At 27.6% G+C, this 17,385-nt stretch overlaps 1 protein-coding gene across 1 annotated transcript in view; it reads right to left on the reverse strand.

Annotated features, from left to right (window-relative positions):
- Positions 1 to 5,842: 5,842 nt before the first annotated feature.
- Positions 5,843 to 17,385, reverse strand: part of LOC114124804 (putative uncharacterized protein DDB_G0277255) — a 42,393-nt gene continuing 30,850 nt past the window's right edge. Inside the window, exons 3-4 of the mRNA XM_050200433.1 lie at positions 14,789 to 14,987; positions 5,843 to 10,359 (exon numbers count right to left, since the gene is read on the reverse strand). Of these exons, the coding sequence (XP_050056390.1) occupies positions 10,055 to 10,359; positions 14,789 to 14,987 (504 nt within the window). The 3' untranslated portion in view covers positions 5,843 to 10,054. The remainder of the gene's footprint in view (positions 10,360 to 14,788; positions 14,988 to 17,385) is intronic.

A 17,385-nucleotide genomic window follows, 5' to 3' on the forward strand; every position in this document is an offset into this window, starting at 1 on the left:
CAGAATTATTTTGTTCTAATATTGAATTCAAGTTTAACATTATATATTTTTTTTAAGTTTATAAACGTTTATAAAGATAATTTTTAAATGAAAATGCAAAACCATTAAGATAATTTTTAATTTAAAAATGTTTTATTTAAATTATCATCAGTTCAATGGCTACATAGGCACTATTAATTAAAAATAAAAACCAATGAAGCATAATAATTGATTTATAGCAAACAAATTTGCGTATAAAAATTTTTATTTTGTGAGTTTTTTAATATCAAATACAGTTATAGGCTTATAGTAAATAACGAAATGAAAAGTAAAATAATGGAATATAATATGTATAAACAATATTATTTTATATTTTAAATAGATGGGTATAAAATCTGGTAATAATATTTTTGATTAAACCGAGTACTGTACACAATAGAAATAAAAACAAAAGGAGTAAATAATTGTATAACCTATCACGTTATAACTAGTTTCTTCTATATATTATTAATTTATAATTTGTTTTATTTTTTGCAAAAAAAATATTTTCTATATTTGTCAACCTCAAAATAAACTATAGCATTTCAATCAGATGGAAATGTTTGTACATTTTTGACGTATATAAATACGCGATATTATTGCAATAATTGTGTCGTTGAACATTGATTCCATGTATAAATACCGAAATAAATCCCAAACAATGAATTACACATGACATATGACTAAAAACTATAAACGGCCAACGAGGTGTACGTGCGCAATCGAGAGGCTGCTGTGGTACACCGTTGTCGACATATTGTGTTTAGGAGCTCGCGATTTATGGGCAAAACGTTTACGGTATTTTTTCGACCACGGTAACGTGGACGTGCTCGGAACAAGTCGCTAAAAACCCATTACGAGGAAAACTATAAGTCACGCAATTGTATCCGGACAGCTTTTGTGTCATACAGAAATATTGAACGCAGTCATAATTTATTTTATTCATAATAATACCGTTGCCGTATTATCGTAATCGAATACGAGCGTTATTACGTCAATCTAAAGCGATAAATGCACGGACCATTGTTTTATTTTCAATAATTTTACAATTTTTATAATTTAGTGATGTTTATATTTTTGTCACCATAATAATTTGTTACATAAATATTTTTACTTATAAAAACATCTAACTGTGTTCTATTAATTGGATCGCGATATATATATACCGATGTCCCATAACAATATCAATTGTTGTAGTATAAATTGATGAACACTTGTGTTAAATTTAATCGCGTGCTATCTGAAAGTTATGTATAGCACATATTTTTTATGTTGAGAAATAATGAAGTCTGAATTTACAATGGAGTTATTCAAAGATAGATTAAATATAAAAAAGTTTATTCGATTGAAATATTTTCAAACAACTGATCATATACAAGTTTAAATTTTTAAAAAATAAACAAGTACAGCGACGGTTAAGAATTCTGGTCCAATTTAACTACATAATTTACTAAGGATTTTATAAACAATGATGATTGAGTTAGATTCGGTAGAATTTATGATTTCATAATCGTCAGACCTGCAGAGTATAATAATTCCATACCATAGATAAATGCATTACAATAAAATAAATCATTTTCTTTTTTGTATTTTAAAACCGTATAAAATATCTTTAAATTATACTCGATGTTTGTTATTCTTTTTTACTAGTTTTTAGAATTTTATTTTATTAAGTGAATAAATTTAAAATATAATATATTAATAACTATACCTACTAATAAAATATACACATGACTAGATCTTAACATCAGCTAATAATAGGTACATACTACATATCAATAGGATTATGTATTTTTTTTTCAAAAAATCGCAATTATGCTTTGAAACTGGATTAAATAAATTAATAATACTGCTGTATTTGATAAACTAACAATATACGCAATACGCATTAATACACGCTCATGTTTATATTCAAGCGGTGAGTGAATATCTGCAAATTATAATGACGTCATACTTGAAAATGGTAAACCGAATTACAATTCCATGTGTGACTGTAACCTAACCACACATAATTACAAGAGGTTCAATCGTTATTATTATTATTATTTTTTTTTTACTGTATGCGTTAATTCATAACAACCCCAATAAGTGAATAATTAAATTAGATTTTAAATTAGTAGTAACTGTTTATTTATTGTTGGTTTTAGGCTTAGACAAATTTAAGGAACTCCATAAATCATCGAGGAAGTTTTCAAATTTGAAAATTGATTGATTAAACCTAACCAATTCTAGTCTAGTATGTTTTTTTTCCAAAATGAATCAAGATTTCGATTATTGAAAATAAGACATTTTGTGTGATTTTTCCTTGTTTTGTTACAAGTATTTTTGCTAATAAAAATACATTAAAATAAAATAAATAATTTCCTTACTTAGCTTTGTTTCGACAAACATTAAAAAAATCCTAGCAGACTATAAGATACTTACAGATACCTACTTAAAGTTAATTCCTAAATAAATAAATAATTTTATAATTTGATTTAATAAAGAAAATTTCGAAATTAATTAGTCAATTATGAAATATTAACCAATCATAATTCATAATTATACATGGTATTATAATTACTTTGTTGTAGTACCTAATTAGTTAGTTAATTGGTAAGTAATAGCTAACACATATACATATAGTTTTCTGAACTGGGTGTATAGGTCGATTAAATTATTCAACTTTATTCGCTATGGAAGAAGAAGATTGGCTGTATCGCCTTACACTTTCCGACCAAGTTCTGGCTCAAATGTTGTAATAGTCACCGTAGAATGTAATACCATACTTTGAATTCTTTTTTAATCATCTTGAAGATTGTTTTCTGAAACACTACAATATTTTATCAAACCCCTCTAGCCTCTTTCCGAGTCAGTCAAAAACGTTAGATGAAACATAATGCATAAAATAATTTGAAACATATGTTTCAATCTTAAATTACAATTTACCTAAAATATAAAAAATTTAGAAAAAATGTGACTACTAACCTACTAAAAATTTTGAGGTAGAATATTCAGAACAATTTTAGTACTTTTATCATGTTTTCGCCACAACGTCAATATAATATTTTATAAAATCTATTAACTATTATGTTTGATTGTCGTACTAGCAGTAACGTATTACTATTGAATGATCATTTTTAACAGTACATCAAATAAATACGTAAATAAGGTCCAAATGAGTGAAAACTAATAAATAATATTTATATATATCATTTAAAAATGAATAAATATTGTAAAAAATATTTAAATCTGTGTATTTCATATACTGCTCTAAGTCTCCCTTGAATTAATCCTGCGTGCTGCTTGACAGTTCGTTATTATGATATAATTAAAAGTGTAACTGTTCACGTACGAACAATCGTGAATGTATGTTAAAGTGAAGTAGCAGAGGTGAAATAAAAAGATATGATGAAAATATTTCAGTATTTTTATTTTAAAAATATTTCTAAATGTTTCGTATCGTAATAAAATGTATTCTAACATGTATTCTTTTTAATTGAAAAAATAAACTAAGTCCAAATGACTAAATCTTGATATAAACTGACTTGAAGGTGTTTACTCTAATTCTGGAAAAATCCTACTTTAATATATTCTTCATAGGTCCTGTCTTCACTGGTATCAGTGTCTCTTCTGATCAAAAGTTGCTCGTCAATGTATTCCCACGATTTATGGGTTTTTCGGATTCATGCCTACGTGTGATAATCTTATAGTCCATTGGTCCTCATTACGTGGTCCTTAAACAAATGTAGTGCGAACAGCACAAATTCTATAAACAGTGAATAAAATGAAATATACTTATTTTATAATTGTAATATTATTATTAAACATGACAATATATTATTATTATATTATATAATAATTATAAAATTATGTCACGCACTACCGTGGCTTTTTATCTTATCTAATTATTTTTATTTACTTTATCTTTCTATTTTAAATTTCTATTGAATTACCAGTTGGATAGATAAGTAAATACATACAACTAAGAGTTTAAGAGTTTGTGTCATTCATAACATTTTTCCTACAATACCCTTTCCTAACAAAGTATCCAGTATCGTTTTCTTATTCTTCACTAAGTTTGGTGAACAGTTGTAAATTTTTATATTTTTAATTATTATCAGTACAAATGTATGCAGTCCCCAAGTAATTATCAAAAATTATATTTGACCATTTTCTAAAATGCTAGTGAAAACCATTGCTACAGTCCTATTACTGCCGAATGATGTTTCCTCCCATACCTAATCCTTAAAGTATACAACGTCAATCTAGTCAAAACCATTACGTAGCTGTTTATACATATTATTATCTAGTCTAGCGATTTGAGAGTGGAAATCATTGCTTGTTGAATTATATAAATAATCGTCCAGGTAAATATTAGGTCTACGCATACCAAACTGTATTTAATGTTGTTAAACTTAGATCTCCTTTGACATGATATTCTGGAATGTATTACCATTGATCATAAATACTAAATAATAAATAATATTATTTATAATCAATGGTATTACTTACGTCGTAGTAAATTATTATAATGCTTAGTGCAAAATATCAGAATACGTAGCAAAAGACTTAATATTTATTTTATATATACTAGGGCTTAATATAAATTGTATTTTTTGTGATAATTTTGATTAATTACATAAAAAAAAATATTATATTCATACTTATTTGATCTTGTTTCAAAATATCATATTCGTATACATGACTTGTTTTATAATTTTATATATATTATAATATGTTCTTGGTAATTATAAAAAACCAATAATTAAATAATATTTTTTTAATTAATAAAATAAAATGTATAAATGACAGGTACCTATTGCATCACAAATAAAAATTAATTTTGAATTAATAATAATTAAAAATATTATATTGGTACTTACTTTTAAAATTGTATAATCTTACTTACGTACTTTCTTAAATTCTTGAAGGTTTTCAATCTTTAAGACTATAAAAATATTAGCTTAATGCATAGAAGTAAACAACTTACTATTGACTAAAATTTGTACTTTGATGTATTTAATATTTGTAATATAAGTTATTATATTTATAAAAAGTTAAATAATTGTTCAAATGTTTTACTATGAAACATATTTCACAATAATAACAAACTTGTAAACAAAGTTGACTATGCTTTGAAAGTTTGAACAAGGTTTAATAGAGAATATGAAATAATATATAATAGTATTTCCAATTTTAGGTTTTTGATTTTAACTAAATGCAACATTGGTGATTATTTTGTACACAAATTTTATAGTTTAAATCTAAAATGTATTATATTAGTTATTGATATTTTGTGTGTTATTAATTATTTGAAAAAAGTTTAAGTTAATATGAATTTATACATAATGTAAGACACAATGCATTCCACGTATAATCAGTTTTTTAATGGAATCAAATTAAGTGTGAAGTGGTAATGAACCAATTAATCTTTACACTTTGCGTTTTCATAAGTTCCAAAAATACTTTAATCGATATTAAACTGTATTTATATCCTTAATTATTAGTAATTACAGATTAGAATGATAAGTTAATATTGTACTATCATTATTTTAATCTATATAATATTATGATAGATATTATCAAATTATAAATAATATATAGGTAGTGTTTTTATTAGAAATTTAATCAATATCGTTTATATAGAAGCTATGCATTATGAAATCAAATCTAATGGCTGATATTATTAAACAAAACAATTAGAGGATGGCCAATAATTACTAAATTAAATTATGTTATAAGATGTACCCCGCTTTTAGTATTTCAACCTCGATATATTTTTATTAACATACTACGTTATAAAATATAAATATTATTTTAATAAAGTATAATAGGATTCATATATCATTAAATGGTTTGTATTACGATAAAATATTAGGTGTTGAACATTGTTGTTATATGAGCACCTTTGTGTTTTGAATGCAAAGTCGTTATTATCGACAAATTGCGTTGTTGCCAAGTCTATTATCATGAGTTATTACAATATGTTATAATATTATTCGACGATGACAAAATACAATACAATTTATCTCGTATAGGTGCAAACACATTACATACACAAAAAAAAAACACAAACATACAATATCATGTATTTTAAATTATATATATTTCCTATAAAACAAACGTTTTATTCCATAACATAATGTTTTTCTGTTCTCGTAATAGTAATTTGCATTCATATTATTATTTTAAAATTCTTATAATATACGTCTGAACGTAACAAATGTTTTACAAAACTAATAATTAACCAACAGTTTTTATATTTTATTATTTATAATACTTAATATAATCATATAGAATTATTTTTACAATTGACTACATGTTTGTTTATATTTATAATTATAATATATTCAGTATAATGACATTATTAATAGAGGTAAATATAACCTTAATTTTGTAATTGTCTAATCAATCATATTATATTATTATCGTTATCTATGTTTTCTTTATTATTATATTAATCAAACGACCGCTATGGAGTGGTTAGCCCTTGCCCCTTGGTCTCTACTCAAGTGGTGTAAAAATACCTTAAAACTTTCATCTACAGAGCACTCAGTTAATTGTATATAAACTCATTAGTAATTATTAGTATACGTACCTAAAAAGCTATAAAATAATTTTGAATTTTTTTTTCTTTTTATGAACAGAAATAGTATATAGAGTAGAAAATTAATTAATATTATATTTAGTTTTATGGCTATGTACATAATTGTAAGTAATAAGGACGGTCTTCTCAAAATGAAAAATTTTGTACGACTTTAATGAGTTTGATGTATAGGTATTAAATATTAGTATATTTTGTAAGCCACATTTTTTCCCATCATCATTTTTCTAATCAGTATTTTATATTTACTTTAATTATGTTTCATTATTTTTTAATACATAAACAAATTTTTATATCTACTGAATATCAATACATCATTTCGCACAACATAAGAACACTTATTGCATTTTACTGTGTATTGAAAAGAAACAATAACATTTTAAATAACAAAAGCGAGTATTACATATTGTGCCAAATTGATCACTATTTTTTTTTTCATTGAATCTTGTAAACAAATATTGCATTAACAGTTTCAAAATGTATTTAGAAAAGTACCACATACATAACTGTATAACAACTAATTTTTTTACATCGAGCAAATACAATAAAACTGATTTAAAAAAAAAAATGATGGGATTCATTCCGACAAGCCGGCTGATAGTTTTATACCATATTTCATAATTTCTTTGAGAAATCCGTAATTTATTATATAGTTAAAAAATAATCTTAAATAATTTATTTAAAAATATTAAACCTACAATAATATACTTATAAGATTTGACATTTTTTTTTTTCATTTCTAAGTCTATTAATTTTTACAATATATATTGAGCACTTTTCTAATAATATTGACTTAAGTAAGATTTAAATTGGCACAAAAACAAAAAAATTACAATTGAAGGGCATGAAATAAGATTTGAAAATAAATTGCTCAATTAAATTTAACGTTCTGTAGGCCGTAAGTACGAGATATTGTTTATAAACTACAATATAATATGTTTGGACGGAACTACCTACAAATAAAGCTAACTCATATCATATATATATATTTATTTAAATAAATAAATAATATATAGATATATTTATATAAATAATAAATATATATATACATTTATTATCTATAGATAATATATTTTTGCAACCATGTTTACCTAAACCAGTCAAATTATAAAAATTAACCCTATATTTATTTTAAATTATTACAATGTTTGTATGTTATAATTATATTTGAACATATTAAATTTCACAACAAATTTAGCATATTTTATAAATTTAAATTCTAACAGGAACAATATATTTTTAACACTTTCCGATTTTCAGGCCCAAGAACATTTTTTTTTTTTTTTAAGGTCCTATTCGTAAGTTTTTTCTATGCGTAAACGAAAACAACAATAATATTATTGTCTTAAACAAAATTTAACTAATTTGTCTCCAGCAATTCTAAAAATCAATAAAAACATTAAAAACAAAATAAATTAACAAAAAACTTAAAACCATATAGAAGCTAATAATCACAATATGCTAAAGATCACCCGTACGAATCTATATAACACGGGACATACCTACTATTTAATGACATTCATTTTAATAATAAACGTTCAATAATTAATATGTAACTTAAAAAGTAAAAAATACAACCTATATTACTTACTAAAAAAAAATAATTTAAAAAAACTTTTGGTGACAGGTGTCTATCGCTTTGAGGAGGTTTAATTCGTTTTTATAACTCGTAGAAGATGAATTCATATGTTTTTGCAAAATTATGGAAATGAACACAAGAAAATGTTTACTTATTACAAATATTTAAGTTTATTTTATTTCGTAAAGTTTTAAATACTAATCTGGTGGGTACAAAAAAATCCCCAAATAATTATTGATTATTTCTTGTAATTGGATCGTCACGTGAAATCGTTTGAGTAATTCAAGCGCAATTTATCATTCGAATGTCTTAATACAGCGCATTTGACAATAAATGGCGAGTATTAAAACAGGTTAAGATAAAAATCACGCCAATTATGAGTATAATAGGTATATTTAATATTAAGATGAAAACGATCCGTGTTTCTGACGATATCATAAACTTATATAATAACTAATAATTATTGTAATCGATCGTCGTTACGTGACTATTGGATATTTTTTATCCACTGTTCTCAATTGTTCGTAAGATATTGAAATTAAATTTAAACAAAAAAATAAATTAAAACAAGAAAACAGAACAACAACAAAAAAAAAAAACAAATGCGTGAATCCGTTTCTCACTCTATACAACTTATTTGGACATTGAGTTGTATAACTCATCACGACCTATTGGTAGGTAATAGCGGTAATACGTAGGTATCTACGTACCTATAATGTTCTTAACACTACAATAACACAATAGTATTTAATTAAATTATATACGCGTTGAAAGTGTTATAATAATATATTAATACTCTACGCCTTACGCGTTGTTTTAATAATTATTTAATATATCTGTCAATATAATCATTCCATCGTCGGTCGTTTATATATTGTGATAATATTTTATTGGTCCCGGTCTGAAAAAACCTGCGGCACCAGCGATCGTGGTAAAATGTTTGTGTGAGTGTGTGTGTGTGTGTGTGTGTGTGTGTGTGTGTGTGTGTGTGTGTGTGTGTGTGTGTGTGTGTGTGTGAAATGGGCGTAATCAGATAATTAAACTCGGGTAGAATGGTTAAAACGTGTAAAATATAATATATTTTACTACTCTCGATAGTGTTTATAATATTTTTTTCAATAGTTTTAATGGATGCTGAAGTTTGAATTATTTTAGAGGGGGTGATAAATATGTACCGTTCAACCCCCCATTGAGTTAGTATGAATATGATACGGTTGTAATAACGAAACAACTGATCTCAAGAAGATGGGGTTAAAACGTATATCATATATTTTTTTTACAGTTTTTGAAAGCCTGTGTAATATTTTTCAATGATTTTAGTGGATGCTGAGGTTTAAATTATTTGTTGGAAGAAGTGACAAATCCACCCCCAGGCTACCTTCCCTAGTTACGCCTCTTATGTGTATATTATGTGTTTGTGTGTGTGACTGTGTGAATTTTTATAACAATATAATGTATTGTATAAGTATTTTAATAATAGTCTTATCAAGAACGAGGACCCTGTCAGAGAGGTGTCAAGCTCCCTCCGGTTCACCGGCCGCCGTCAAGCAACGATGACGAGCCATTATAAGCACTGCTCGTGCCCGTTGCGTCCGCGTTTATCGGACGGGCGGTCCGTCCTTATTTTCGTTATTATTTTTTTTTTTTCATACTATATAATAATAATTATTATTATTTTTCGGTTTGGTTTTTTTTTTCTGAGATAAAAACCTCATCCGTTCACAAGTGACATTACAATAATAACAACAATAATGTATAATAATAATAATAATAATAATAGATTTATAATTTTGCAGAAATCGTGTTTTTTGTTTCGGATCTCCTTTCTTCCCCGTCTTCCGTCGTTTTCGTCGTCATCGTCTCGTCAGCCACTACGTGACGGCCGCTGCCGCCGCCAGCGCCAGTCCCGATGACACCCACAACAGGAGCTGCAGTGGCAGGTCCGGTCGACCTCGACTTGAGGACTTGTCGGTCAGACTATAGTCGGTGCACTGAGACTCCTCGTCCGCCTGCGGAACGCTTTCCACGCACACCGGCCTGTGGAGGTCCAAGGCGCCACCGCCAGTGTCATCGTTGCACATCGTTTCGTTCCGCACGCATAGACCGTCCGCGCAGTGCTCGTAGCAGCATTGTTCGGTCACGTCCGTCGCAGACGTTTGGAACCATATGTCTGGATCTATGTACAGAAAATAACCAAAACAGTTTCTTTTTTATTATTGTAAGCATCACGATATCACACAATGCTATATTTCTTGATTGGCGTCATATGGTAACACGGAAAATAAAATATTGATTTATAGGTTAAAAGAGTTTTTAATTTAAAATTTAAAATGTTTTTTTTTATTTAAAATGTCAATTGTTAATAAAATTAATATTATTATTAGATTAAATGTTCATTTTTATTTCCTTATATTAAGAATTAATATTCAATGAATGGTGATATCTTTATATCAGTTATAAGTGGTTCGAGGAAAACATTTAAATTAAAAAATCAAATACTTGACTGATAGTTGTAAATATATGTGAATATCACATCTCAAAATATATAAGTTCGTTGCGCAACCTGTCTGCCTTAGATCGTGATAGTAACGCTCACTTATCAAATTTAATATTTAACGACGACGACCAATTTTAAATATAACAAGAAAATAACAATTTATATCAATAAAAACTAGTATATGCCATTGGTAAAAATCTGTAATTGATATAATAACTTATGGATGCTGCTGCCGATGTTAATAGAAGTTCAATTAAAAATAAAAAAAACTATTACCTTAAACGTATATATGTTAAGTGAGGGAGCTAAACTAAAGTTATAGCTGCTAGCTAATTAAGTATAGTAATATATGTATAGCATACAACCCATACTGACCTACCTAATTAGTAATTATATTAAAAAAAAAAAAAAAATAGGCTACTGTTACTGTAATAATAAGAAAAAAAATTAATTAATTCCATATTGTATTATTATATATAGTACTCAAATAGTAGTAACGTAATGTATGAAATTTAAATTAAATTGTCGGTAATAATGGTGCTTCAAGTAAACACTACCTACCTATAATTAATCATAGGTGTAGATATTTTTTGTGTTTACATACTATTATATATATCTACTAACATTAAAGAAAGCACCATATAATCTATACTTTGAAATAATATAATATTATTTAAATACATGGTATAGGTTTTGAACCTACAAATATACGATACACTTAGGAATTTAAGGGATTTAAAATGATTGAAAGGCAGAAAAGTTAGAATTTCAATGTAAATATTTTAAATATTTCTATTAAAATAATATTTAAAATGTTCGAGATAAAAGTAAGCAATTAACATATTAAAGCTATTATTCGTTAAGTTTCAAAACGCAAAAACAATTTATTGCATAAATATTTATAAATAACTTTAATATTGAAACTAAATTTCGGTTAGAAGCAAAAAATTGTATTTTAATTTCATTTTTAATGTTTTATAAAAGTTTATTAATTTAAAAAAATTTAAGATTTACCTATTTCTAAACCATAAAATGATCTACTTTCATTAAATTACAATTTAAATTATAATAAAGCGCAGTAAGAGCGAAGTTACAGATTAGAAACCAGTTCTATATGTATATGGTAACCGAATGGAAATTATTATTTAGGGGTACCCATCTTCAATTTGTATTTTCAATAAATAAGAATATTTTTTTATTTTTAATACATTAAATATTTACCAAAAAACAATTTTATGACATATTATACATTTTTACACAATTTTTTGTAGTGGAAAAAACTAGTTATTGCGTTAGAGTCGAAGGATTATAATGAAAATATCGACAATTCATGAAAGCAACGATGTTTTTATATTATTACACGTTCAACGATGTTTTCACAGGGTCAACTATTTTTTTTTTTTTTTTTTAAACTTGCTTGGCATTTCGCATAATACGTGACTGACACAAAAAGCCTTTCGTAACCGGACGAAACAAAGAATAGCAGGGAACACGTATTTGTAAGACTTTTTTGCTTTTTGTTTACAACAATTTTTTTGTTAACAAAACGTTATATTCATAAAAAAAAACACTTTGTGTAGACTATACGCGTGTAATGACGCAAATAATTATGATATTCCTTATTTATGGCGAAATGATTTAATTTATTTATATTAATAATTTTATTACAAAATAAAAAAATAAAAAATAAATAGATATTTTAAACGAAAAGGTTAGACTAAAAGGTTTAACGAAAAATGTCAATAAAATATAATAAACAAATTTTAATTTTAATTGAAGTCATTTTTTTTATCAATTTTTTATGACATGGTAATTTTAATATTATATTTCATAAAGTTAATTAAAATTTTATTTTTTTTTCATAATATATAATAAATATATATTTATTTTTTTTATTAGGTATACAATACACGATTGTTATTTTCCAACTTGAATAAAATGTATCCTTATATTTTATTTACAAATAACAAAAAAAAACATCATATATTATGTTGTATGCTGTACAATATTCATATTACGAAATTGTTTCAAATCCGCCAAGAGCAGATTGTATTTTTTGCCACAAATTTGCTTTTTGACAGTTTGAGTTCAAACTACTGGCCACAGGATATCCGACTACACTTATTTGCTAATGTACCTAATCACTGCAACTACCATAAAAAAAATGTTTTCCCAAAACAAAGTACAACCTCTTGGCATATACTATTACAAACTTACTATATTCATTTAAATGCATTTAATGCGTTTTTGAAATTATTTCCTTTTTTTATTTAGTTTAAAGTGTAATTAAAACGATTTATGTATATAAATCAAATTAAAATAATATTAAGACGCCTACGTCTAAAATCTAAATCAATACTAAATTATATGTAAAAAAAATTATTTCGTAGAAACAACGTGTAAAAATCCGAAAATGTATCAGATTTGTTGACCTTTCAACTTATCCTCAACGCGTGTAGCTATATAATAGTAACAATAATTAACTCGTTTAAAAGGGCTAGTCGTATAGACAGAGATCGCGCGGAGACAATACTGTTTGGCATCGTTGTATCGGCGAAGTAAAGGCTACGGTTGCCAACAACTATGAATTCTGTATTAGTAGATATTATTATTATATATTGTTTAACACTCGTACTCGGACCGTTAGGACGGCAATAACGATAACAACAACAACAACAACAACAACAATATTTCTGTACGTGCTTATTAAAAGCGTTCAGACGGAGATATTTATATACAGTGGCCGTTGCGGTTCTTATAGAGATAATAACAATAATGTACGGAAATGACAAACCGGAAGAGGAAAACGAAAAAGTGATGGCCAACTGTACAATAATAATAATAATAATAATAATAATACTTCGAACCGCGCGACTGCGTCGTTTCTGAATTAAAACGCATTACAATACCGCCGCGGTACACATCGGTACCAGTGCTCGCACGTCCGCCGATGGCCGTATTCCGAGACGGGCACAATAATGGTAATAGCGATAGTAATAATAACATATTATTATGATGCGTTGTGTGCCGCTGTAATATATTATTATTATTATAGTTTGGAAAAGGGTAACCCGAAAACCTAACGAGAAGACGGGCGCGCATGTATAATATTATATATGACGTGTCTACCCCTCCGATCGCCGCCTTGAGGGGGAGGTGTGAGGCGGATTGCCCGAGTTTTTTACCTCACCCACGACCATCCACCCACTCACCCACCTCGATGTATAGGGCACAGTCACACACACACACACACACCCACACGCAGAACACAAACTAGCTGGCGCTCGTCGGCGAGGAAGGGACCCTTAGCAACAACGATCGGCGGCGCGGCGGTGCTGCTGGTGGCGGTGGCGACGGCGCTAACGCCAGGAAAGAAGGCGTCACGCCGTTTCTCTCAGCACACGCTCATCCACATAGACATAAACACGTGCGCGCACGCGTTATGGTGCACACGCATTGGTGTTCGATTTTTCAGCGTGTACATTATCGGCGGCAGCGGCAATTAGTAATATTGCAAATTGGAGTTCGTCGTCGTCGTCGTCGACGTCGGTGGTGGCGGAGGCGGGGGCGATGGTAAAATATGCCTAGCAAGAAAAAACTATAACGTAGATTCGACCACTGTTTTTTAATGGTAGTGCCTAAACGTCTAATAAAATATAACCCAAAGAACGACGTAGATGATTATAATATAATATGAACTGTTTTTTTTTTTTTTTTTTTAATTTTAAAATTGTTCAGTTATACCCTGTATGCGAAAATATAGAATATTACACGAGCTGGCATATTGTAAAAGTGGTATAGATTGGACACCGAGCAAATATTTTTCCTGCACTATGTCTTAGTTAATAGTTTGTAAAGTTAGGTGTTCGTATAGTGTTCCGGAAAACGATTTAAGGTGGCTGTATACAAACCTAAAAGCCGTTTAAAAGATAATATGCGATTTACTACGCACCTCTGCTGCAGTTATTAAGACCGTTTCGGTCATTTTTCGGTCGTTCAGAAAATATACCTTTATTTTGGGGACTTAAAACTATATCCTCCGATTCTTTAAATACACTAATCGAAGGGAAAGGGGAGAAACAATGTTATAACGGCACATGTTGTTTACCTATACAAGTGAACGATGCTTCACCAGCGTACGGGTTGGCGTCATCAGCTACCGGAAGTAGCCACGGACACTTTTGTTCGGCCTCCAGACACACGGACCGGCAAGCGTTCACCCTGTAACGGCCGCGGCGTCCCTGTTTCGCCGTCGTCCGGGTCCAGTGAGGCAGGACCGCGGCACACGCCCACAGAGCGTAAGCGTCCTGCAATCACACATAAAAAAAAAATATATAAATACAACTTATTATTGTTTTCTAGTTTTATATTATAGGTAATCGTTCTACACTATTTTTACTCGTACAATAATTTGTTGAGATTGTAAAAATGTTTTAATTATTTTTTCACGACCTAATTTCCCTGAAGGTTGTATAACACAATATAGTTGCGTGACGTCGTGATTTAAGCAATATATAATTGTTTAAATACACTGGTTACTATTATAATACAGCAAATTAACCTATTGTGTACACCATACATATACATGGCGATAATTTATTATTTAATTTTTCTCATAACACAAACTCCAAATTAATACGTCTCTCGTGTTCTTCATTTATTATGAATAATGAATAAACTATATACATACTATAAATGTAGTGAACTATTATAGTCAAACATTGTAATTACTCGTTAGTCATTAGGTTCCTACGCTCGTTCGAGTACTTGAAGTATTGATCACATTCACATCCGACCGTTCACGAATAAGTTTAGGTAGGTACATAATGTTGTATTCCAATTACTTGGTTTGATTTTTAATAGTAGGTTTTATTCATGAATAATTATGTAAAATCATTATATCCATTTGAATATTTAAATCATTATATTCCTATGATATTTTTAGATTTATATGAATTTTAGAATTGTGTATTGCATCATAGTCAAAAAAAAAAATACATATATTATTCATTGGATATTTTCAAAATAATATATAAAGTAAAATCGGATGATATATACATTTCAATTTAACTTCCCTTCATGTTATTTCTTTATATGGAGACGTTTCCTTGGAAGGTCACCCATCCACAACATGTTTGATGTTCGTCGGTTTATGATATTTTAAAATTTGGCCATCAATCATCGTCATAAAAATCTTGGCAGCTATTACAAACGGAGAAACGTACAAATAGGAAAGAAAGGGATTATATTTTATTTAGTAAAAAAATTATACGAAGTAATAAAATATTTGTATTTATATTATTGTATTCTATGTATCTTTAATAATTTAAAATTAATTTTGAAAAAAAAAGTTTTACTTATATCTGTAATATCTTCAAAATTACTATATAAGTACACCCTTGTTATTATTGGTAATTCATCATTAAGATAATTTAAAAACATATTATATTTTATTTTAAACGAAGATTTTACCGTGATCATAGAATATAGAATGACACATAAAACGTATTTTTGTCAATTTTGACAACTAGGGACTAGTAGTTAAAATTTAATATTAATTATGGGCAATTAATGTTTCTATTCGATTAAAAAATAAAACAATTATTTGATATTTTTTACATGTAATAATAAGTCTAATTTAATATACTATGCGTATTATTTATAATAATAAAGGTAGATAATGTGATCACTATTGCAAACGATGAAACCCATTCCTAAATACTAAAAAACATTAAAGATCAAAATATTTTAATGTTGGAACTGATTCAGAAATATTTAATTAGTGTCATAAAAGATATAACATGTTCAAACGTTTCATTATTCATTAAATAGTAATAAGAAAAACTCAATAACAGACAAATAACATTTGTATCAAATAAGTACAAACAAATGTTTGTTCTATAATATTAAACAATCCTTACAAAAGTATAACGTTGTGATGAGTTCTAATAATATTTAAGGTGATAATGTCAGTATTGAAAAATTGTATGAATTTTGGACGAAAATACAATTTAATAAATGTATAATAATTGATAACAAAAAAATAAATAATACACTAATATCCTTATATGTTTATTAAAAATGAACTAAACAAATATTTTGCGTTATTTAAATTTATTTCTGTCGATGTATTGATAAAAAATACTTATATAGAAAGTACGTGTTATATATAAAATACCCCCGAGAGTATCTGAAGATTGTTTTGTCACGCGTACTTTACATAATAATGTAGGTATATGCGCGGAGCTATGTTGAGAAAGGCAAGATGACAAGAGGAAAGGAGTTTATAGTGTCATTTGCAGATGACATAAAACCAAGTGTTTACTGAAGGGAATAATCTGCTATTCAAGCAATAAATCAGTGATTCTTAAACGGTGTGAACTTTAAGTAAGTCGAATAGCACAATATTTATCGGCGAAAAATGTAGCTAAAAATATAGACATAAAAACGTGAAAATTCAAAATGTTCTTATCCGTTGAATTGTCGAATCATAAACGTTATGTAAAACTATATTGAAATGATCAGTACTATTTATATCAGTAGGATTTTAGTTTATCATCAATTACGTTAAAAACGTACGAGAATGCCTAATACAGTAATACATAATATTAGACTACCAAAACTATCCATTCCACATAATTAACAAAAGCGTTTTAAGCATTTATTGTCCTTTGCAGAGACACGTGCATTCATTTTAATATTTAT

Source organism: Aphis gossypii, chromosome 2 (assembly GCF_020184175.1).
Source record: "Aphis gossypii isolate Hap1 chromosome 2, ASM2018417v2, whole genome shotgun sequence".
Lineage (NCBI taxonomy): Eukaryota > Metazoa > Arthropoda > Insecta > Hemiptera > Aphididae > Aphis > Aphis gossypii.